General features: G+C 49.2%; 1 protein-coding gene across 1 annotated transcript in view; it reads right to left on the reverse strand.

Annotated features, from left to right (window-relative positions):
• Positions 1 to 11,468: 11,468 nt before the first annotated feature.
• MAPK4 (mitogen-activated protein kinase 4) overlaps positions 11,469 to 23,467 on the reverse strand; it is a 56,776-nt gene continuing 44,777 nt past the window's right edge. Inside the window, exons 3-5 of the mRNA XM_003784704.3 lie at positions 19,224 to 19,385; positions 14,868 to 15,069; positions 11,469 to 12,235 (exon numbers count right to left, since the gene is read on the reverse strand). Of these exons, the coding sequence (XP_003784752.1) occupies positions 11,542 to 12,235; positions 14,868 to 15,069; positions 19,224 to 19,385 (1,058 nt within the window). The 3' untranslated portion in view covers positions 11,469 to 11,541. The remainder of the gene's footprint in view (positions 12,236 to 14,867; positions 15,070 to 19,223; positions 19,386 to 23,467) is intronic.

The following is a 23,467-nucleotide window of genomic DNA, read 5'->3' on the forward strand; positions in this document are numbered from 1 at the left end:
ACTAAAGATTCTTATCTCCTAGGTCTAGCCTTTCTCTTTCCCTCTTGTTTAGAGGCTTTTTTCTGTTTTTCTCCAGCCACTTCACAGAAGAGGCTAAAGGATTCTACCAGCTTTTTTCCCCACAGAAGTAGTAGTTAGAATTTGGAAAGAGAAAACGCAGGAAAGAAGAGGAAAAAACCGAACGAGAAAGGCCTGCTGTTAGGCTGTCTTTCTTAGATAGTTCTTTTCCCTCTAAGCATTTCTATTTCTCTTTTTTTCTTATTTTGCTAAAGCTTATTTCCCTCTCGGTCCACGTTCACTGAATCCTGCTCACAGCACCATTTGTCAGTGGCGTTCACTATCCTACTCCAGACACCACTTGTCAGGGCCCAGGACTGGCCAGGTCTCGGGCCCAGCTTAGGTAGGTTCTGGACGCGGACCACTAAGCTACCTTGCTCAGGAACAGTTTCTCGTAGGTGCTTGAGGGCTATCTACTTTAGCTGGAGAGAGAGAGAGAGAGAGACAGAGTATCTTAGAGAGAGTAAAGGTCTTCTTAGAACAGATAGCTCTTAGTCTTTAGCAGAGCTTGGTAATCTTCAGCAGAGATGCTGTGCTAGCGTTCTGCAGGCAGGAGAGGAGACAGAGTCAGAGTAAGCGGATCCGTGATAGAATGAGCACGCTTTTTGACTGCCTGTGCCTCCAGCCTAATATAAGGCTGAGCTCGTGCCTCTCAACACCACAGGTGTAGAGACTGCCAATTCACCAATGCTCTCATCTCGCGAGCTCACTCATGCTTGTTAGAACCAAATCTTTCTCCATGCCCTTTTCACCAAGGTGTTCCATTACAGGTATTTCCTAGAACTCTCACTCCTCCTAGCCAGAGGCTATATGGGCTGCTACACTCACCCTCGTGCTGAGGGAGAAATAGGATTGGAAATCATAAGGAAATGGGGCTTATGGCTGGGAGTGTCTCTGGATAGATGTCTATCTTCTCCTAGCACTTGAAGTTAGGAGACAAGGGCAGATATTACAGCCAGGAGAGGGACTTCAAAAAGGAAAAATGATATTGTTTCTGAAGGTGGCCAAGTGTCCAGTATACATCTCAAAAAAAAAATAGGCTGAACAGATGGATGAGTGGGGAGCTCCAGGTTCAAGACACAATGAGTGACACAAGAAGCTTTCCCTGGGTGGCCAGGGGAGCTGAGAGACAATGTATGACCATATAGAGACCCTACTGTGGTTTGAAACTTTAGCTAATTTGGCTCCAGGAAAAGCCAGGTTCTTTGCAATAAAAAGCATAATGTTGGGCAGAAATAAGTCCCTGGGGGCCTTCAGGTGGTCACAGGCATGTCATACAGATGTTAGAGAGCAGAACAGCAAGTCTGCACTAAGAGTCTACCAAGCTGCAGGGAGCCCAGACTGTAATGGTGGCATCAATGAGGCAAATCAGGGATTGTAGAGGAATCAAAGAACTTCAGATAAGCCCTGTATTCCCTGGGCTGCCTTTAGCTAGATGTAAAACTGGTGACTGAAGACTAACTGGTTTAATCATGAGGATATACACTGCTTTCTCAAGAAAAGTCTGAATGCAGGCAGTTCTAGGGCTGGTTCAGCAGCTTATGATGTCATCATGGGGCTCTTTCTATCTCTCTTTTTCACTCATCTGTTTGGTTCTTAATCTTTGGCTTATTGCCTCATGATCTCAAGATGGCTGCAGCAGTTCCAGCATTGCATCCACATCTTCTTATACGATCCTTTTAACTTGAGTATTGAGAAGATTCTCACAAAACAGTCCTTTATAATCCACTGAACTAGGAGGCAGAGTGTTCCCAGGAAGGCTGAGAAAGCAACATTTGCAGCCTCTAGGAAGGAAGTGAAACAAGAGAAAAGCATGTTGAAAGTAGTGTTTGAATAGGCAACCGAGGCAAATGCCCCAAATCCCAGGATAAGGTATACTGGAGAAGGAATAGCACTGGATTATGAGCCACAAGCCTCCAGCCTGTGGTGTGAACTTGCAACTGTCACCTAGCTTCTCTGTGACCTTATCTCTAGGCTGACAGGTCGGATTCCCTAGATGGTCTCTTTCTGCACGAACATCCCTGCTTTTATTAAAACTCCTTGAGAGTGCTGAATGAGCTGTCCAGTGGCAATGTAATTAATTTAATGAGCTCCAGTTGGTAAAAACAGCTGTGGCTTGTCTCTTTGTCATGGTCAGGGGACATTTTTTGCCTGGATAAATTTTCCTGTTCACAGATTCTTCTGGAAGTTTAATTATACCAACAGCCTTATGTCTTTGGTCTCTGAATGTTTTTCACAGGGAGAATGTCAGCTCAAGAAGGTGTTGAAAAGATCCTATGTATGAGCTAAGCCAAAGGGACTTCTCTTGTTATTGACTGATCTCTGCCCTACCCACTTGGGGTCAGTTCTAGGCAGAACTTCGGAGATGAAGTTGGCCCCAGGAGGCCCCTCCACACCTTCCCATTATATTTCCATGTTGGGTTTGCCCAGCTCTGGTTGGGATGTAGATTTGTCTACCGACTCCCTAGAGCCTTTGTCCCCAGTTGAAGCAACAGCAAAAACTGCTGAACTGACAAGCCACTCTGCCCTGGAAATCTAAATTCCCAGGAGAGAGAATATGAGTCACGCAACCTGCGCCAGGTGTGCACCCTAGTCTAATTGCTATGAGGAGAGCTGGGGGCGCAGTGAGTGAGGAAGGTCACCACTGTACAAAACTGGAGTCAGGAGCCTCCCCTTGAGCCAGGGGTGAGGTCCAGCACACTTTTCAGGGAATAGAGGGTGTGGGCTAGGCAAATACGTTACTCCAAAGGGTGGTGTTTGTCTTCATTTGTGTTCTTATTTTTATTTTTTATTTTTTGGACATTAAAGTTTATTGTATATTAGAGAAAGGGAAGAGAGTTAGGGGAAGAGATGAGAAAGAGAGAGAGAGCAGAGAGCAGGGAGGGAGAGAAGGGAAAGGATGGAGAGAATGGCCTGGCATCCCAAAGAAAGAAGGAAAACTGCCAGCCTTGATTTTTGTTTTTAATGCAGAAGTGGATTTTGCCCAATGTTTGGCATAGAACAATGTAAAATTCTGAGAGTTCATAGCACGGAAAGCATTATTAGGCTTGAGTTCTTGACCCACCATTTACCATTGGCATAATCTTTGATTATTTATCAAATACTTATAAAGTCATTCCTTGATATCCTCAGGGGATTTGTTCTAGGGTCCCTCAGAATACCCCCCCCAAATGCTCAAGTCTTGACATAAAATGGCATAGTATTTCCACATAACCTACACACATCTTCTGTATTCTTTAAATAATATCTAGATTACTTTTAAAACCTAACATAATGTAAATACTATGGAAATATTGGTTTTTAATTTGTATTATTGTCTTAAAATTTGTAGCATTTTAAATAATACAAACTATGTATTGTTTTTAATTTGTATTTTTTATTCTTATATTTTTGTTTTTATTTTTTTCCAAATATTTGTGACCCACAGTTGGTTGAATCTGCATAGGTAGAACCTATGAGTAAGGGAGGGCTGACTGTACAGCATTTTCTACCTACCAAAGACTGTACTGATCCAAGTGTTCCACTTATTTTAACTTCTTTGATCCTTGTAATAATGCTATGAGACAGGTGATATTTTTAGCTCCATTTTACAGATGAGGAAACTGAGGCACAGCAAGGTTAAATAGCTTGCTCTAGGTTGCACAGCTAGTAAGTGGCAGGGCTGGAATTCCAGGACAGGTGATGTGACTCCGATGTCTTTGCTCCAAACCCCTATGTATGCTGACCTTGGATAAATTATTTAATTTCTCTGTGCCTCATTTATGAAATAGGTATAATAGTACCTTACTCCCAGGTCATGGGAGTTAAAATGGGATGGCACGTATAAAGCCCTGGTCCTCTGTGTTTCTCTAGAGAAACAGAATCAATAAGCTATTTGGGCAGAGAGAGGGGTATTTTAAGGACTTATGGAGGGTGGCAAGTGGGCCAGCAGGCTGGAGATTCAGGGAAGAGCCAGAGTTGCAGTTTAAGTCACATGTCATCTGCAGGGAGAGTTCTTTCTTGCCTGGGAGAGGTCATTTTTTTTTTTTTTTGTCCTTTTTAGGCCTTCAACCAATTAGAAGGGGCCCACCCACATTAAGGAAAGCAATCTGTTTTACTTAAAGTCCACTGATTCAAGTGTTAATTTCATCCCAAACATCCAGAATAATGTTTGACCAAATATCTGGGCACTGCGGCCCAGTCAAGTTTACACATAAAATAAACCGTCATCACACCCGCTAATCATGCCCAGTGGGAGCCTACATGTGAGGAGTCTGACTTTTCCTTCCCTCCCACCTCTGGAGCCCCCAGAAATTTAGCTCTGCAGGTCTAGCAACATCTTCGAAGGGTTGGAGCTGGCATGTGGTAGCTCGGCCTGACTGCTGACATCCTCATCTTTGAACCTTGCTGCTTTATCATGAGACCATGACCTTAGAGAGCTGAGCAGCCAGAAAATTCCCTTGGCCTCAGAATACTGAAGCTCTTAGCTCTGTATTACAGATCTTGGGTAGCTGGAAATGATTGCTTTTCAAAGCAATCCATCATGCATGTGGCACAACTGCCCCAGCAGTAATCACCACGGTGACAGTGAGCAGTGAGCTAGCTTGCGCATTTGTTGACAGGCATAAGCAGACCGTGATTTAATAAGAAAAGGAATCTCAGGTGTTACATCTGCTCTCCCTCAGCGTGTATGCTTTTATTATTGTTATATTTTAATAAAGCTACATTTGCTTAAACGTATGTAGGCCAATTGTACTGAGTAAGATTGCTATTATAAATAGTTGGGTTGCCTGAGTTTTGCTGAAATGTTCACGTAAGACAAACTCTCACAACTTCAGAACTGTAGGAAACACAAATATATTCAATGTCACTATGCAGTAAAGGGTTAATTCAGCAGTCCCTGGTTGGTCAAACCTTGCATATTCCAAAGAGAGACCAGTGTTTAAGAGGACTGGTCCTTGACTGGCTTCTGAGAGATAATGTCTGAGCCTTTGGAATATCCTACCTATTAAGAATGTTTCTCCCCCACCCCCAGGTCACGCTGTATCAGTTTGATCTCTAGGGATCTGGAGACGGAGCAGTTAGAGTCAGTCAATGGTACTGCCTGGCTACCTGTGACTGACCACCCCATAACAATTGTGTACTTTAAGGCTCAGGTGAAATTCTCTGGTTGACAATACTTCACACGTGTCCCACATCATTGCTGGGAGAAGGAAGCACATCTTCACACGACTCCATTGTGTGGGGCACCTGGAACTTACCCCTGGTTTCTCAGAGCCCTTTTTCCTTTGTTGATTCTGATCTATAACTCCCACCATAATAAATCATGACTGAGGAGTATACAAGCTTTTCTGAGCCGTGTGAGTTTTTCTAGTGAATCATCAAGCCTAAGGGTGATCTTGGGGACACCAGCATAGTTGCTGGGCTGAACATTCTGTGGTGGGGAGGTAACTTTTGGGAATGTCAATAGTGGGAAATCAATAATGAAGGGATTAGGGGGTTCACCAGGTGGGGAACTTTGAGAGTCTTCCACTTGCACCTCAGAGATCTCATATATTTGCCGTAGTTTCCCACATGAACTATTAAATCCTCTGAGACAGGTCCTTTTTCTACGTCTTTATTCCCCATAAGAGCTAATGCAGATGGTACCCATCTGTCCTCCAATGCAGATGGTACCCTGCCCACATCTCCTTCAGCAGGTGCTCAAACCCATCACTTGGCTGCTAAATGGCTCCCAGCTTCCTCTAGACTTGCCCTTGGTTGAATGAGTGAGTTCTGTTCCTCTGCCCCACACCTCACAGCCAGCAGCCAATGACTGACCAACATGGAGGCACCAAGTACATCCTCTTTTCCTCCAGGTGGGCCCAACTCTATGGTGCAATTCATGCTCCAGAGCTCTCCGTGGGATTGGGCTGAAGTTGGTCTCCACCTAGAACATTACTGAGATTCTCACTCAGTCCTGTCTTCCTTCTTGTTCTCTTCTTAGAGAATTTCCTCAATAAATTCCTGGCCTCAGAATCCCCATCTCAGGTGCTGATTTTTGAGAACCAACCCATGTCAATGATGACAAACTCTGACGGATATGGGAACCTTCAATGGCCATTGGAACCTGCACAATATTAATGAAGTAAATGAATTCACAGCATGACTCACAGTATCCTTGTTTCTGAATTTCTCAGTCATTTAAAGATCTTAGTGCTGAGCCTGTGAATTAAAGTGGAGAAGATGTAGATCCTTTATGTGTATGTGTTAGTTCTTGGAAAACAGAGGATGAAGCAGCTGTTGAATGTGCGGTCTTGCCCTAAGCCATAAACTGTGTCATTCCCATGTACCTTTTCCCACCACAGAGCCTGCTTGGGGGACAGGTGCATGGAAGGGCCTACACGATCCCACTGCAGGGCTTTCGAGACTGGTCTCACGCCAATGTTGAGATGGCTGTCTCTGGTTTCCAGTGGAAACAGCCAATCATCTAACACCTGATGAGAGCATCATGTCAAGGAGACTTAAGACAGGTTCAGTCCCCCGGTGAGCTGAATTTCGTTTCCTGATCACAGATTGGCCTTAGAACCTGGCCACATTGTCATCCTCATATGTCCCACCAGATGCGAAGAGGCATCGAGGCACAAGAGTGTTCACACTGGTTCGCCAAGGATGTGCAGAGCAAGAGAGAGATGTCGGTGGAGACTAAGTACCTTGAAATCAGAGATCTTAAGTGTCAACATCTGGAAGGGTTTTCAGTGCTCTCAGTGAGGTTCTTAATGTAATTTAATGGGACAAAATTCACATCTCAAGGACCAAAATGGTCCTAAAGTCAGGCAAGAAAATACAGCTCTTTTTGTTTGAGCCATAGGTCTGCTAGCAGGCTCTGATACAAAGACTATGCTGGTTTGACACATCACTTCTCAACAGGGCTGCGATTGCTAATCCCAAAGTTGAAATAGTGGGACCACTGGAGGACACTGATGGTGGACTTGGGATGCCTAGGAGAGCTGAGAAGAAAAGCCGTGGCTGCTGAAAGCCAGTTTTTATTCTGGCAGGGAGGAAGGGCAGGTCAGAGAGGGTTGAAAAAACTCAAGTCTGGGCTGGCCTGTGCTGCGAACACGGAGCAGCTGTTCTCTGCCTGGGTCCTGGAGCCAGTTCCTATTAATTCCCATTGCTGACACCCATAGGTGCTGTTGGTGCTCTACCAATATATGTTTGACCACCCATCACCTTTCTGTGTGCACCAACCCAACTCCCACCTGCCAGCACCTGTACCCTTTTGCCTAGAGCTTTTTTCCTAGCCACTGGGGTCCATTTTGCTGCAGTGCAGGATAGGCCAGAGGTGCTAGGGAGGCAGCATCCCAGGGAGCAGTCTGCCACCCAGGCTGGCTAAGCGGAACGTCTCCGAGGTGCGTGCTCCATTCTGCCCTGGGAGCTCCCCACCAGGAGGCAGAGTGGGACCTGGTGTGCCGTAAGTCTTCCTTCTCTGCTGCACCGGTTGCCGTCACCCTTACCCACCCCTCTGCACTTGGATCCTCTCTCAGGGTCTGCTGCTCAAGGAAATAAAACTAAGCTGGTGTCCTGTTCTCTTGTTTTGCTTTCCTTGCTACTCAGATCAGGTCCCCAAGTTAGGTGGGAGCCGTCTGGAGGGACAGAAGGCCATTTCCAAGGTCAGTGGAGCTCCATCACCCAGGCAGAGGTGAGCAGAGCATAGGTTTTTGTGGTCTGTCTGTTCTCACTCTCAGCGCCAGTCTCACTCCTCTGAGTCTCAGTCCCAGCATCTGTACCTCGGTTAGACTGAATAAGATGAGTTTGATCCTGGAAAGATTATGTGGATTCTATTTCTAGTTCTGCCACTCACAGTGTGAGTGCTTTGGACAAATTACTATCCTGCTCTGGGTTTCAGTCTACTCATCTGCAAAATGAGGGGTTGGATTAGATGATCTGTAAGTTTTCATCTATTTATATTCAAAGAATAATGAACGAAGCCAGGACTACAACACGGGTAGGTATTACCTAGGCTAAGTTTCTCTTAGTCATTTAGTCTCAGTGAGAGAAGGTGCTGTTTGACATCCCTTGCTACAATTTGACTCACAACCATGTAGCTAGGGACAGCAGACATTTCCCCTCTCTGTGTTGAGCTCGTTAGTTTAACTGAGAACTACTGGTTTCAAGTTGGGCTTCTTGTTTCCCTGTTCTAACAATCTAGCTAAAAGCCTGGTTTTAGTTAAAATGGCACAATGTCCCTTCAGCCAAATAGGAGGGTCCCCACACTCTCAGGGTAATCTCTCAGTGGCAAATAAAGCCATTTCCCCAAGCATAGTAAGAGATGTCTAATAAGAAACCACATGTGAAAAACATGTCATTTCTGAATTGGAATGTCAATGGCTAGAAAAGACAAGACAAGCCATGTACTTATTCACAAAGATGTGAAGACCACAGGGCATCTTACAGCAGGGGTCAGCACACTTTTTCTGTAAAGGGCCAGATAATAAATATCTCAGGTTTCGTGGGCCATACGGTCGCTGTTGCAACAACCCAACTCTACCGCTATAGGAGGGAAGCAGCCATAGACCAGGATGGAGTCAGTGAGGCCTTGACCTTGGGCATAGAATTTAAGGGTGCCAAAAATCTCAGTAACCAAGATAAGTGTTTCATTTCAATATTTTAAATCTTTTTAAATCGTTGCAAAAAATCCATGATAAACAAAATATCACAATTTTAAATAAAGGTAGGACCAGATGATAGGAAAATGAAGAGCATTGCTATGTTCCCATGAAACCAGGTGGCTCGGAGGCCATACTTTGCTGATGCCTGGGTCATACATAGAATATCCCTAGATGCTCTTACAACAGAGGGGGCTAGGCATGGCTATGAAACATTTCCTTCAGGGAGCCTTCAGTCCTCCTTCCTTTTTGGTGTTATTTGTTGTCTGGGCTTCTTACTACTGCCCCAGGCTCCATTTCCTGCACTCTAGCAGCCCAGGCCTCACACTGGGCCTTGAGCCTTTTCCAATATAATATTTCAAGCAGGTCTCTGCCCTGGCTCCGGGCCTCCCTTCACTTGCATCCACTCAACAAGGAAATAGTTCTGGTCAGCTGACATTTTGCAGAGAATCTGATAATTAGCTTAACAAGGCCTCTTGGCCCATGTTGATCAAGAGTTGACTACATTTGCAAGGAATAAAGTTAGTGGGAGCACTTTGATACAGGCAATACAAAGGGGTCAGCTCCATGATGGATGAAATTTCAGGCATTTGTGAGGTGTTGCCCATGTGGGTGTTTTTAGGTGGTTGGTTTCCCCCAATCTTATGATGTTGGCATCTTTTGTGACCAGAAGGAAAGACCAGCTCTGGTCAGAAATCCACAGTATGGATGGATGCAAGGCCTCACCAGATGATTCTGGAGTCATTTCCTGATTGTCAATCTCTATAGATTTCTCCCTCTCCCCCCAAAAACTTACTGACCTTCAGGATTGCAGGAGAAACCAACTTGGCTTTGACGAATCAACCACTGGCAAAGACAGCATCAGATAATACATAAATGAATGAGATAATACATAAATGAATCTATGTTCCAATAAAACTTTATTTGGCCTGTCCTGATCAACTTTAACAATGTTTAATAGATTTTTTTTAAAAACATGAGTAGTTATAACAATTCCTCTGTAATAACAGTTATATATGAACTCCTGGTCGAGGTCAGCAGCTTGTTCCTTTACCAAAAAAGTAAAGCTGCCCTCTAAGGACGAAATGGCACATGAGGAGTGGAGTACATTTCTTTTACAAAACAAAACCAAAGCCAAAACCTAAACACTTCCTATTTACATATCTGCCATTTAAAAATTGGTCAGTGTGATTAATTCTGTTTTTAAATATAGGTTTCTAACATGTTGCAAGTTTCAATGTATAAACTATAGTTTGCTGATTAGGTTTAAGGTGCAGTGTTATGGGGATGAACCGAGCCCTACACCAGCACCGAGGTACTCCTTTTCCTAGACTGGCTGGACTTCCTGTGAGTATCTTTGGGAATGTTAGGGAGGGGAGGAGCTGAACACCAGTGGTAGAAATGAACACCAGAGCATAAGGGGACCAGATCAAGGGCTGCCAGTGTCCCCACCCCATGCTTCGGCAGAAGGCCTGCTGTGTCTACACACCAATTCCTTGGTGTGAGTGCACCTCTGTGTCTGTGTGCGCCAAACTCATCTTGGCCTATACTATGAGGGGGATGGCTGCTGTGAGTCCCCTTCCTTGCTGTGAGGTCCCCTTGCTGGTGCCTGGCCCCTGTGAGCCCTCGATGTTAACACCCCTCCTTTTACACCTCCCTACCTCTCCGGATTCCTTGTCCCTAAGGTCACTTGCTCTCCATTGCATTTCTTCAGGGTCTGCTCTTTGCCAAGGCTATATGGATGATCAAACTCAAGTGCAGTATTAATGAAGGATGGTGGGTCCCATGTGAAACCTTCTCTCCTAACACATTTGCTCTAGAGAGGCGCCTTGCAAAGGCTGTCCTCCAAGTGAGCAATTCATGCGGAGAACATCAGGTCCCGAGGTAGGCTTGGGGAGGAGCTATGTGGGGGTGGGTGGGTGATTAGGAGGGGGAATTTGGAGGGGATCTTGGAATTGCTGTATTCAACCTCGCCCATGTAGGACCTCCACTGAGGAACGAGGGCTGTGTCTTTGCGAGTCAGGAAAGTGCATAGGGAGGGCTGGAGGAGGTATGCACACAGGCCTGGGAGAAGCACTGTTTTTTTCGTGGACCCCAAACCACTCTGGCCAGAAACAAAGATTTCGGACCATGCAGGCGTGTGGCAGATGAGAACACTGAAGTACTTGGGGAGCCAGAAAAATATGCTTGATGACTAGGAGAAAGAAACTGGTTAAGTTTCTAATTTCAGAATACAAGAAACATTGCTCTGAATGGAAGAGCATCGGTGGGTCAGATGGTAACCGCAGGGAAGAAACATCTCGGACCAAAGTTTTTGATCAAAAAGCCAGAATGACCCCAGCAGAGGAAGACATTGTATAGTGGGCAGATGCTGGCCTGGGGCCCAGACACAGGATTCAAGGCTGCCTGGACACTAAGGAGGCCTGTGATCTTAGGCAAATTGCTCTACTTCTCTGGACCTCATTTTCCCTCCTCAGCTGCCAGTTGAGGTTAGTTGGGCCTGACAGCTGCAGAACTATGTCTGCAAGATTCCTCTGCGCTGGTCAGGCTGCTGTCCAAAGGTGTTGCTTCCCTGCACACGACTAGGCCTCCCCTTTGCTGGGAAAGTGATCAACCCCCACGTCAAGCTCCTGTTCAAACCTGCTCCCAGAGGTTAAAGGCTACTTATTAAGGCAGTTTAAGAAATGGACATTCCTCTCGCTCCTCGGATCCTTCCTGTGTTCTGCTAACCCCAAGGCAGCAGAGAGGGGTGGATAGGGTGGTGGAGGTGCCAGGGTAGCGGCCTCCTCAGACCAGGCCCGGTTTTGCTAGGGTGGCCTCCTGCCATGAGCGGGGGCCTGGAGCACCCCCTCCGCCCTCACCACCTTTCTTTGGAAAAGGCCTCTGTCTGCACGAGGTCGCCAGGGTGCTCAGAGATGCACGCGCCATTGAGGTCGCCGCGTTTATTGTCTGGCAGGTCCTCTGGCTTGGTGCAGAGCTTTAGGGCGCGGGAGATGAACACATCCAGGTCGAACTGGGGGCTAGCGCCCCCGTCGACTGGTGCCGGGCAGCCGGGGGGAGAGGCAGACAGGTGCTCGGACCCGTCGCGCGGCGGGCTGGCGAGCTCGGGGCCGCCTTGCGTGCTCTTGACCCACTGAGCGATCTCCAGGAAGAGGCTGGCTGGCTCGTCCTCGCGGGCCACCGCGTCCGCCGCCACCGCGGCCGTGGGGGGGGCGCCGGCCGCCTGCTTCCAGTGCGACAGGTCCAGGATGAGCTTGGGCTCGGAGTAGTGATGCGGCTTGTTGTCGCGCCACAGCAGCTTGTCCAGGTAGGACGGCGAGCCCACCTTGTAGTCGCAGGAGCGCCCGTAGTCGGCCTCGAAGGCGCGCTCCATGGACGAGTGCGACTGCTCCAGGAAGCGGCCGGAGCTGCTCTGCGAGTCCTTGCGCGGATCCACTTGCACGTCCTCGGACAGCGGCGCAGAGCCCGCGCGTGGGTCGAGCTGCACCTCGCTCGCGTCCTGGCACCGGTCGGGCCGCCACTCCAGGTCCGATGACAGGCTCACCGGGTACCTGCAAGGGTACAAACAAGCGCGATTAGATCCTTGGGGGGTTGGTTTCGGGCAAGGAGCCAAGCCTCCCGACCCGTCTGCAGCTCACAGGCCTCCCCTCCTTCCAGCCCCTGACCTCCACCCCTAGCGGGGTGTGGTGGGACGGGTAATGGGGAGGACTGAGGGCTTGGCTGGGGCGGGACCAACTGGGGCGTTCCCTTAAGGCTTTCCCTCCTCCTTTGCACACACCGCAAGCCCTACGCATAGCTCTTGAGTGCCCACGATGTGCCAGGCACTCTCTGCTCTAGACACCCTGAACACAGCAATGAAATGAACGAAAAAAGTCTCCGTTCTCATGGAACTTCCTAGCGGACTCACCTATGGAATGCTTCTCAGACTTTGTTGTACAACAAATCTCCTGGGGATCTTGTTCAAGAGAAGATTTTAAGTTGGAATACCTGGGGTGGGGCCTGAAATTCTGCGTTTCTAAGAAGTTCCTGGTTAATGGTGATGTTGCAGGTCCTGGGACCACATCTTGGATAGCAAATTCTGCACAAGTTTTTCTCACCCAGGCTCAGATTAGACTCACAAAGGGGAATTAAAATAAAGTGTCATGTCTGCCTGGCTCCCCCCCCCCCATTCTAATTCAGTAGGTGTAGGGTGGCACCTGGCATCCGCGTGTTTACAACCCCCCAAGTTGATTCTAAGGCTTCAGGGGAGCTGAGAACCCTGGCCCTAGGGGACATGGCTGGGTGCCCTGCAGCACCCTGCACTGATATGGAGCAGATGGGGCCTACAGAAAATAGCAGACACCTTCAGGAGAAGCTGAGGATCCTGCAATTCTGCCCTGTGTTGCTGAAGTCAGCTGGTCAAGAGCAAAAGAAGAACAGATGGACTTGGCACCTGCCCGGCCAGGTGCTCCTTGCAGCCCCAATGCAGGGGCCCGGCAGGGAGCCCAGAGGAGTCCTCAGCCCACAGCCAGCTGCTCCCAGAACAAGAAGCCTGGAGCTCACGTGGGACCATCAGACAAACCAAGGACAGCCAGGTATGGTCATGTGGGGCAGACGGGGCAGCTGCAGTCCACAGCACATGGTTTGAGAGGCAAGGGAAGACCTCAGTACTGTCCACCTCCCAGTGGTACCATTAGGGGCAGAGTCAATCCTAGAGCTGAACACTGCTCCTTACTTGAACGGCCTTGAAATTACAGTGATTTCTAGGAACAAGAGCTTGTGAAGACCCTAACCCTTCACCGCTCTGCTCTAAGAGTCACACGTTACTGTAGTCTTCCTAGCAACCCTGCAGCCTTCGTGTGATCACCTCTGAGACACAGATGAGAAAATCAGCATCTGAAGAGGTTAAGTAGTCTCCCACAGCAGCAAAGCCTTTGTCATAGTCCCTCCTCGCTCAGGTGGATGGGAAAGGTCCTAGCACAGGTGCACCAGGTTGAGGGGTGGTTGGAGCTGACAGGCAGCAACCAAAGAAACCCTGCTACAGTTTCCTGGCACCTGCCCTAGCCCACAGCCATGATAGTGTAGGATGAACCTTGCTGAACCAATGCTCCACATTCTGTGGAGGAAGGGGAGTAGCTGTAATCAAGGGCAGGCCACGCACGGAGGTGGCAGAAGAGAGAGGCTTCATTAATCTCTATTTGCTGGCAATACTTGAAAACAATTGACAACAACAAATGAGCAAACCTGTCCAAAAATAGCAACGTTGCCCTGGCCCTCCCTGGATGCCTCCTTAATCTGGAACCTGTCATCTGTCAAATGACTGAAAAGGAGAAATTGCTCATCTGTCACTTACATAACTAGCTGTCACATTCCCACAGCAGTGGGACTCCCAGTTAGGTTCCCTCGGAGTCCTCGCTGCTGCTGAGCCTTTGACTGCTATTTCTAGACTCCCACCCAGAATTAGCAGATGGCAATGCCCAAACATTTTGCTGCCTGATCTAAGAATGTCAGAACAGGAAACCATCTAAGAGATCATTGTGTGGTAGGCAGAAATTGTTCAAAAATGTATCTTCTACCCAACACTGATTCATTGGTTGTGGCTTCCAGAGACACTTGTGGAAGATTCTGAAGCCAACCCCTGTTTAATGGGAAATAGTCCTAAAATGGCTTAGCAGTACCTGCCGTGGACACAGTTGGGGAGGGGCCCCACGCAGGCCAGATATTAGCTGTGTGACATGATGGCTGCCTCTTAACCTCAGAGCTGCTTCTCCACATGTCAACAGGCAGTAACTGGAGCTCCCAGGGCATTCTCAGGTGGTGCAAATGATGTGAAACATGAGAACATGTTTTGTGATGGCAGATTCCCCTTTATTTTCCTGCCTAGCATTATCGCAGAAGTGAGCTCCTGCCGTAGGTACTGACTTCCTGAGTCCTTGCCCAGCGTTGCACTGACCTGTGTGCAGCAGACTCAGCTGGTGAGGGACACAGGCTAAGGGTGCTTGCTGCTCAAAGGAAGGCCCTGAGCCACACATATGGCCCACAGGGGGTCATTTACTGAGAGAGTCCAGGGACAGGAGGCAGGCAGGAAGCTAATCTGGGGAAAGCGCCCAATTTTCTATACAACTTGGGGGACAGAGGGAAAGGCCATGGAGGATCAGAGGTGAAACAGAAATGGAAGGACAGAGGAATGTGGCCTCCCTGTACCTGTCCCAGTTGGAAAGCTGGCTCTGGTTGGCGGCCATCAGCACAATGTCGTCAATCTCGTCCTCGATGCGGAAGGGGTGCTGCGAGGTGGGCTCGTCCTCGGGGCACGCGTATGGGCTCATGTAGGGGTGCTGCAGCCCCATCTCAGCTGTCAGGCGATCCATGGGGTTAAAGGTCAGGATCTTCTCCAGAAAGTCGATGGCTGTGGGGGGCAAAATGGGACAGGAAGGTCATCTGTTACCTCCGCCATGCTAAGAAGGGTGCCCCTCTGTGAGCAGACGTTCCCTGGGGTTTGTACTCTTCCTTTGTACAAAGGTTTGTAGCCATTTTATTTCCCAAGATGGTCACCTCAGCCCAGAGATGCAGGCAGAACCCATGCTGCCTTTGAATCCAATAGAGACCCGAGGGGTGGAGTGACCTGCTGAAGGCCACTGTGGGTTACAGTAGGTCCAGCTGGCTTATGTGGCAGGGGACCCCAGGAAACACAGGTAGAGGGTTGGGGGGAACCAATACAAGGCGTGCTAGTGAGCAGGCGGTTCCTGTGGGCTCCTGGGGCTCAGTTCCACAAAGGTGGTTCCACTTGTGGGGTGGGGCAGAGGGCCCTGCTTCTGAGCCCTCAGACTGGCGTCCCAGGTATCAGAAGTTAGAAAGGTGACATGGAAGAGAAGTAGGACAGGACTTCCACAGCCCAGAGCTCCTGGTCTGAGTCCAGAAGGCTGTCTACCATGGGCTGCCCCTGGGAGCTTTGACAAAGCCAGTCGGATTTGATAGATAGATAGTCACAATATTGAACAATTAGGCCGAGGTTCCCAGCTGTCCCAGGCTATAGCCCTTTTATGGACCTACCAAAGGGAGTTCTCAGCAGTGGGGACCTGGGGAAGGGAAAGAAACTCAAAGGGCTCCTGCAGGGGTGGTTTGCCAACCAGCCTGAGAGGATATCAAGATTTAGAAGCTGGTAGGTAGGTGCTGGCTGAATATCAGCTCTGCACAGGGTCAAGACCAGCAGACCCTGGAGTTGGAAGACACCAACCTCAAAGCTACTGGTGTCCTTTCCCCTGAGCAGGGGGAAGGGACCAATCTGTCTTGGGATATTTGCCCTGGGTTATCTCAGTGTAAGGTCTAGCCTAGACGTTGTGTTACTTCAGGCACCAGAGTCTCCACTTCAATCATGACTTGGCCGCTCACATTGTAGCCCATGTGGAGTGGGAGAAGTAGAGCTGGACCCCTGTGAAGGGTTCTTGGTATGTGTTATCCTACACCATTAACTTGCCTTTCATAGTGGCCCTGGAGCTCTTTTAGGAAAATTTATTAGTGATTCAGGAAATCAATGAATTCAGAAGGTCACTGGCCTCCTAGGAGGATGTGGTGCTGCTGTGTAACCCTAAACGGACAGATTATTAAGCAGCAGTAACTCTGATCACCCCAGACACTCTGATGCTTGGAGGTGTTTCTGGATTTGGGGTTGAAAACCTAAATGAGGATCACCCCACAAATTCCCAGAACTGCAAGAATTGGGTATTTCAGTGCAGGGCCCAGCTCTAGGCCAGGGCAAATCTTTCTCTCTTTGGGCTTCCAGTCGCACCCATTCACTACTCAGCCTCCGGACAAAAGACAAGGGAATTAAAGGTCTAAACATTGGCAGGCAGCAGCATCACTGTCATTATCCTTTAAAAGACCAGCAGACCCTGGAGTTGGAAGACACCAACCTCAAAGCTGCTCCACAGACTCTAGCAAGCATGAGCGTCTCCCTTCTCGCTCCGTGACAGCTGCTCCCTCGCAGATGCCCAGACACTTCTGGGAAGCCAAAATACTAGAAGAGTCTTCCTTCTATCAAACCTAATCTTCTCCCAACTTCCACCTCTGGGCCTAACTTTGCCCTCAGTGGGCCCCCATCACATGTCCTCTCTGCCTCACAACTACCACTCTCTGGTTCCAGGTAACAGGCATGTCCCACGCACCCCCACCCCTAGACTGACACAATGCTGGCCTGTGCCTCCCAGCCTCTCCTGCAGTGGGATTCAGCTGTGCAACTGGGGCCAATGACAGGGTGGAAGTGATGTGTGTACTCTGCTTCCAGGCCTGATCCAGAAAAACCTCCTGCAAGTCTCTCCCCTCTCTCCCCTGGCTTTGTCTGGAAGTGCATGCCCAGTGCAACTATGAAGCCACATGCTGAACAAATTGCTGATGGGTTGAACCACAGAGATTCAGGGTTATCTGACACAGCTCCAGCTTTACCTTAACTCCACACCCCTCCTCAATGCCTCTTCTCTGGGCTCAACCTCCCCAGAAGTTATTTAGGAATTTCTTACATAATGAGGCTTCTGTATGATTTTATCTCCTTCCCTTGGCCTCAACCTTATAGTAGAAGGAGTGAGGCTGAGGTCCTCTGATGGCTCCTGTGGACAGGTGGACTTGAAGTTCTTTCGCTGACATTTTTTTTCAGGGATGCCTCATTTCCCCAAGGACAGAGGCAGACTGGGGTCACTTTTCAAGGCCAGAGGCAGACAAGAGAATACTGGTGGCATGTTGGAACGGAGAAGCAAGCTTGGCACCAGCCAGCATCTGCTCCACAACAGGACCAAGTCCAAGCTCATCAGCTGGGTATTCGCTGCCCAGCCTCCTGGACTTGACACGCTCCAGCCTCACCTCCTACAATCAGGTTCGTGACTTGTCTCACTCATGGGCCTCACCACCTCCTCCAGGCCAGCTTCTGTCCCTCTCTGAGCCTTATGGCTCTCTTCCCTTCCCCAAATACCCAGGGCCCTCGACGGCCCCTTAGGATGTGCTCCCTAAGGTGCACTGATCTTGGTGGGTATCCCCTGTCTCCCAGCCAGACCACCCGGTGTCCCTGTGAATTTCTATCCCTAGCACTGATCTGTAGCCACAGCAGGTTAGTAACTGTTGGCTGATGCTGGTGACCACAGCGAGGAGCTTTATCATCCATCAGCTACTAATTCTGATTTCTTCTGGACAACGCCCACCATGGAGAACCAGATCCATGTCACCAAGGGGCTGCTGTGTGTGTAGTGGATGGTTGTGGGAGTAGGAGGCTGGGCATGGCTGCCACAGCCCTGACCCAGAATTTATAAGAAGTGAATACAGCCCTTGGCACATAGTGGGGTTTTTACAGAGGCTTGGGAATCAAAATAAATATGTAAGGGCTAAGTCTTAATTTATGATGAATCAAAAGCTACTATTATCTCCTGTCTTTAGTGGTGGGAAACCGAGGCAGCTTACTGATTGAATGGGAAATGGGGCCAAAGACAGTGTTTGTCCAGGTTCTAGGGTTCTGCATGGGGAAGGAGTGCGGCAGGGACTGCTGGTTTGCACCCCCACGTCTGTCTTCTTTTCTGTGAGAATGAACGCAAAGAGGCATGGCATAAATGTCCACTTCACAGCCTCCTCTGCAGTGTGCAGGGGGGATAGGACTAAGTTCTGGCCAATAGGACATGGTTGGAAGTAAGGTCTACAAATCTAGCTCATGACCTTAAGAGCAAGGGAACCTGCCCTTCCCTCTTCATCCTCCTCCAGGGGGATAAAGGCAACACACTAGGTTGACTGCATGAGACGGGCTTGGGCCACTAGATGAACTTGCAGACCAAGTTCACCATATTTACCCTGGACTATCTGCCTTTAGATTACTGTGTGAGAGAGAAATAAACTACTTAACTTCTTTTTAATAAATAAGAAACAAATATTATTTTATTATTATTAAAAAGAAGTATGAAACAAATATTATTTAAGCTGCTGAGAATTTGGATCTCTCTTACAATTGGCTGAACCTATATCCAACTAATACGGGGTTTCCAAAAGAAGCCCCTGGTAGGGAGGCCCAGTGATAATAGTAAGATTTTGGGAGCAACTATCCTGGCCAGAGGCTACAAATTCTAGTTTACTTATTGTCACAACCACCCTCTGTGGTAAGTAGGATTATACTCATTTTACAGTTTAGGAAACTGAGATTCAGAGAAGTTAAATTACTTGTCTAAGGCCACACGGCTGGTCACGGCTGGATCTTGGAATGAAACCTGGGCTGGAGAAAGCTCCTGTTCTCTGCCCCATGCCATGGCTTCCATGGGAAAAGAAGTAAAGGGGCATGAAGGAAGAGAGGGAGGAAGGCAGATGAGAAAGATGAGAAGTGAAAAGAAGCGAAGCAGTGGGTAGGGGGTGGAGGACCACTACCGCCGCCCCAGGGCCGCCTAAGGGCCACACTCCTCCATCTGGAAGTGTCCAGAGCCGCTACTTCTCAGCCTGCGTGCTGTGCTTGCCCTTTGGAAGGAGACTGCCCCCTACCCCGCCAGGTGAAGCCAAGGTCAGCCCGGCAGGGTGCTCGGCCCAGCTGTCCGGCTCAGGTACCTTCACTGTCCACATCGGGGAGCAGCTTGCGCAGCGGCCGCTTCACCTCCCAGGTGCTGCTGACGAAGGAGGGCATCACTCTGAGCAGCTCGTCCTTGTCTTCCTCCCGGACCACGGGGATGGTCTCCAGGATGAGCTGCATCTGCTCCAGCTCGTGAGCCCCTGGGAGGCAAACACAGGTGGTTAAGCGTGTGGCCCAAGTGGCTCCAGACGCCGAGGAGTCACTAACGTGCTGTGCGACTGTGGGCAGGCTGCTGCCATCTCCGGGGGCGGCTTTGTCAATGTAGAAGGAAGAGGTTAAGCTGGCCTCCTCTGAGGCCCACGCACCCCCTACTGCCCTGTGCCTCTGGAGCAGACTGGTCTGACAGACCCAGCACTAAGGGCATGGGCATTGCCTGGCCCAGAGTCTTCCAGATGCTCCTTCCTATGTGCCTCTGCGTGTTGTCACCAGGCTGGGGAGGAGGACAGATCGAAGTCTAGGAATGAGCCTTACCCTTTAGTCTCCAATTACGAGAGTCAATCCAGAAAACTCTCAAGAGAAAATTCAGGAATAGTCAATTGGGTTTGGAGTGTGTTTTGGGCAGACAGGCTCTGTGCTCCTTGGGAGAAGGAAGACAGACTATGTTGGTCTGCAGGGACATGGGGGGACAGGGTGGACTCAAGCATTCATTCATGCATTCACTCACTCATTCATTCAGAGAATAATTAATTATTTACTGAGACCTTCTCCATGCCGGACCTCATGCTGGAAGCTGTGGACGTGTGAGACAAAAGTTCTGATCCACAAGAACTTCAGTCTCTCTGTGCCTCAGACACCCAGCTTGTCTCCCGCCGCCTGGCATTGCTGGCTGCACATGCAGCACTGACACAGCTCGCATTGGTCAGATGGGCCTCGGTGCTGTCCTGCTCTGACCTGCAGGCTGTTCATACTCCCATTCCTTCCATTTTCTGTTTTCTGTCTGGGTTGCCTTTCCACTCAGCTCTGCTGGGCTAAGTCCTCAACCTTCTCCTCCTTCAAGAAGCCTCCCTGACCCATCTGCACAGAGGGATCTCCTTTTACTATGAATTCCTGTGGGATTCAAGTCTGCTAGAAGGTGGTGCCTAGGATGGGGGCTCTCCCACATTGTCCCCCAATGCCCTGTGTGGCGCTAAGCACGTGTGAATGTTGACTGGGCAAGTGCCTGCAGCCTCAGGGTCTACCCTGAAGGGATCCCTGTGGCCTGTCCATTCACAGAGGGTCAGTTCAGGGATTCTGGAAGGGACTTGTGGGGTCCCCTCTCCAAATGAGGAGTCCAGACCACTCACCAAGGGACCATGAGGTTAATGGGCAATCAAGCTGAAGAGAGAGGTAGTGGTGGGACTTTGCTTAGGAGACCCTGTCCCCTCTTTTCTGTGACATACAGGCCAGCAGCACACAGCCTTGTCCTGGCAGAAGTGTCATCAGCCACAGAGGGCACTGGCAGAGAACTAGCCTCCCTCACTTATCTGCCCCTGCCTGGGATCAGTAGTGTCACATGAGAGGCAAGCCAGTGGGGTTGGCATTCCATGCGATGGGGCAGAAAGCAGGAGCTTTGGTGGCAGACAGCCCCGGAGGCAGACCTCTTGCCCATGTTCTCTCTCCCCATCCCTTGTGGAATGAGGAGAAGTATTCACACTTGGAACGGCTGTTGTAAGCAATCACGTCTGATGGTGTCAGAAGAGTGCTCAGAAAATACCTGGCTTGAGTAGATGTTGAATGAATCTTGGCTTCCCTTGCAACTAGGAGCTGGGGGACAGTGACTTTTTATGAGAGAAACTGATAAAATAAATCCATGTGGGGAATTTATGTCCTAATCAGCCTTGAGTGATCTGTGGTGACAGATGCCACTTGGGGGATGCCTATTAGCCTTGAGTCTACTTAGACACTGCTGAAAAATGAGAGAAAGTGTTAAGGATGGAGGAGGATCCTGCCATTGATATCACTTCTCTATTGGGAAAGTGTCCTTTTCATCTCGTACTAGCTGTTTGCTTCCTCAACTCCCCTTGCAACAAGGGGAGGCCAAGTGACTCACTCAGACACAGTTAGAAGTCCACTGGAAGGACTTGAGGGGAGGACTTTCCACCTGGTAAGGGAGAAGCTCAGGAAGAGCGGTCTTGCCACCCTGGCCAATGCACACCCCCTTTCTCTGTTGGACGCTTTCGTATGAGGACCTGAAAGCTAGATCTGTGGTTATCATTCTGTGATCATGGGGTGGCAAGCCTAGAGGGGAGAAGTCAGTTCGCTTTGGATCATGCCATGTGGGTCCTTAGTGAGTCACCTGCCCTGACAGTGTCAGCCATGGGAAGGGCAGCTGCAGAAGAGTCCTGTAAGCTGAGTGTTCACAGCTGGGAGACTGGAGCCCACCAGGCACCTTTCACCCAGATTGTGGAGGCTGTGGGGCCAAGGATATTGAGTCATCCAGGGTTTAGTGGCTGCATGTGGAGGGGGTAGATTTTTGAGTCTGTATCCAGGGCAGGACCTCCCTCACACCTGTTCTCCCTCTCTTCTCCTGCCTTAAATTGGTCTAAAAACATGGATTTGGGAAGTCTGTGCAATTTCAGTTGGAAAAATAAGATAGCAGAATGGTTCACCGTGGGCACAGATTGGTTCACTACATATGTTAGTTTTTGTTTTTGTTGTTGTTTTTAACCTTTTGTATCTCCAACTGGACCATCAGATCTTCGAGAACAAAGACTATGTCTTACTCAGTCTTATGTCCCTGGTACCTGGTCAAGGATCCACCAAACCACAAAATCTTCCAAAAGGAAAATACTAAGGGCTCCTCCAAGTCCAGTGGGCAAAGGAAGACATTTACATATGGGGCCTAGATGTGGGGGGCATGAACCCTAATTTCTGCTTCCTATTACTTTCTTATTGTTTTCTTTCTTTTCTTACTTAAGATTACATTAAAAAATAAATTGTATGTCTCCTAAATACTTCTGGAGAAAGTTGACAGCATGGAGGAAAGAAAGACTAGCACAGCATGGATTAATGCCCTCACTGCTGGGTTTCTCATCGCTCCTCATTGGATAAATTTGTTCCTAGAGCTCCTAATACTTACCTGCATCCAATATAAAGACCCTCTAGGCTACTCAGACATGGCTTTTGTCTTAAAGTCCTGCCAATGTGCCCTTAGCAAGGCCACTCCTAGCCATTTCATCTTCTCTGAGTTTACTTCCCCACTCTGCATTATTGAACCCAACCCACCTGCTAAACAAGTGGTGAGGTGTCCAGGGCCCCTTCTGGGGATGGCATCTAATTCTGTCTATGATCCTAAGTTCCCTGGCTGAGGGGGTCTCATCTTACTTTCTCCCACTGCCTCTTAACTGTCCCCTGCTCACTGTGCTCACTGGGTACCATGTTCTGTGCACACAGAACAGTTGTCAGAGCCTGGGGCCTTAACTGGTGAATGGGAAGCTCCTTTCCACCTATAGACTCAGGCAGTCTGCAGCACCTGCCGGGGTAATTACTGCACCAGCCGCTTTAACACTGTCACTAGACAAAGAGAAAGAATAGCCAGGTCAGCGACAGAACTGCCAGCTCCACGTGGGGGGATCATGAGCAGCCTTGACACTTGCAGGCTGGGGCTGGCAGACACAGGGAAAGTTGATATTTCAGGGTGGGAGGAACCCAGATGGATCCTAAGGACACACCTTTGCTCTCAGGGACACCAGAAGGGCTGCTGCTATCTTACTTGTAAAGCTCAGAAGCTTTAGTGGGGGAAATCTTATTAGATCCTGGGCCATGAAGGGGGACTGGGGTGACTTTCTCCTAGTCCATCTCTCACCCCCTCCTTTACCAACACCAGCAGATGGGGCAGCCCCAGGAGCATAGGATGGCCCTGCAGGCTTTAGGCTGGCCATGCCTCCAAGGAGCAAATGGACAGAGAGCACAGGTCTTCCCGCTGGCCAGCAGCATGGTCATCAGTCAAGTGGGGGGACAGGGTGGGTGACTCCTCAGGCCTTCCAGCTTTAATGTTCTGTTCCCTGGATGCTCAGCCTGCCAGCATTTGCCATGCTGATGCCCACTTCAGATCTCTCCTCCCCAGAGCAGCTCTGGTAATTATACAAAAGTCCAGGGCACAGACATGGAAATGACAGGCTGAAGTAGGCAGTGAAGGTCCCAGGAATTGAGGAGGGGACTCTGAAGCCAGGGTCGTAGATGAGTGAGCCACACCAGCCACATAGAATGGTAGTGGGACCAAGTACAGAGGGGGAGCTGTGAC

This window comes from Otolemur garnettii, unplaced genomic scaffold (genome assembly GCF_000181295.1).
Source record: "Otolemur garnettii isolate 467f Iridium unplaced genomic scaffold, OtoGar3 scaffold00012, whole genome shotgun sequence".
NCBI classification, from domain to species: Eukaryota; Metazoa; Chordata; class Mammalia; order Primates; family Galagidae; genus Otolemur; species Otolemur garnettii.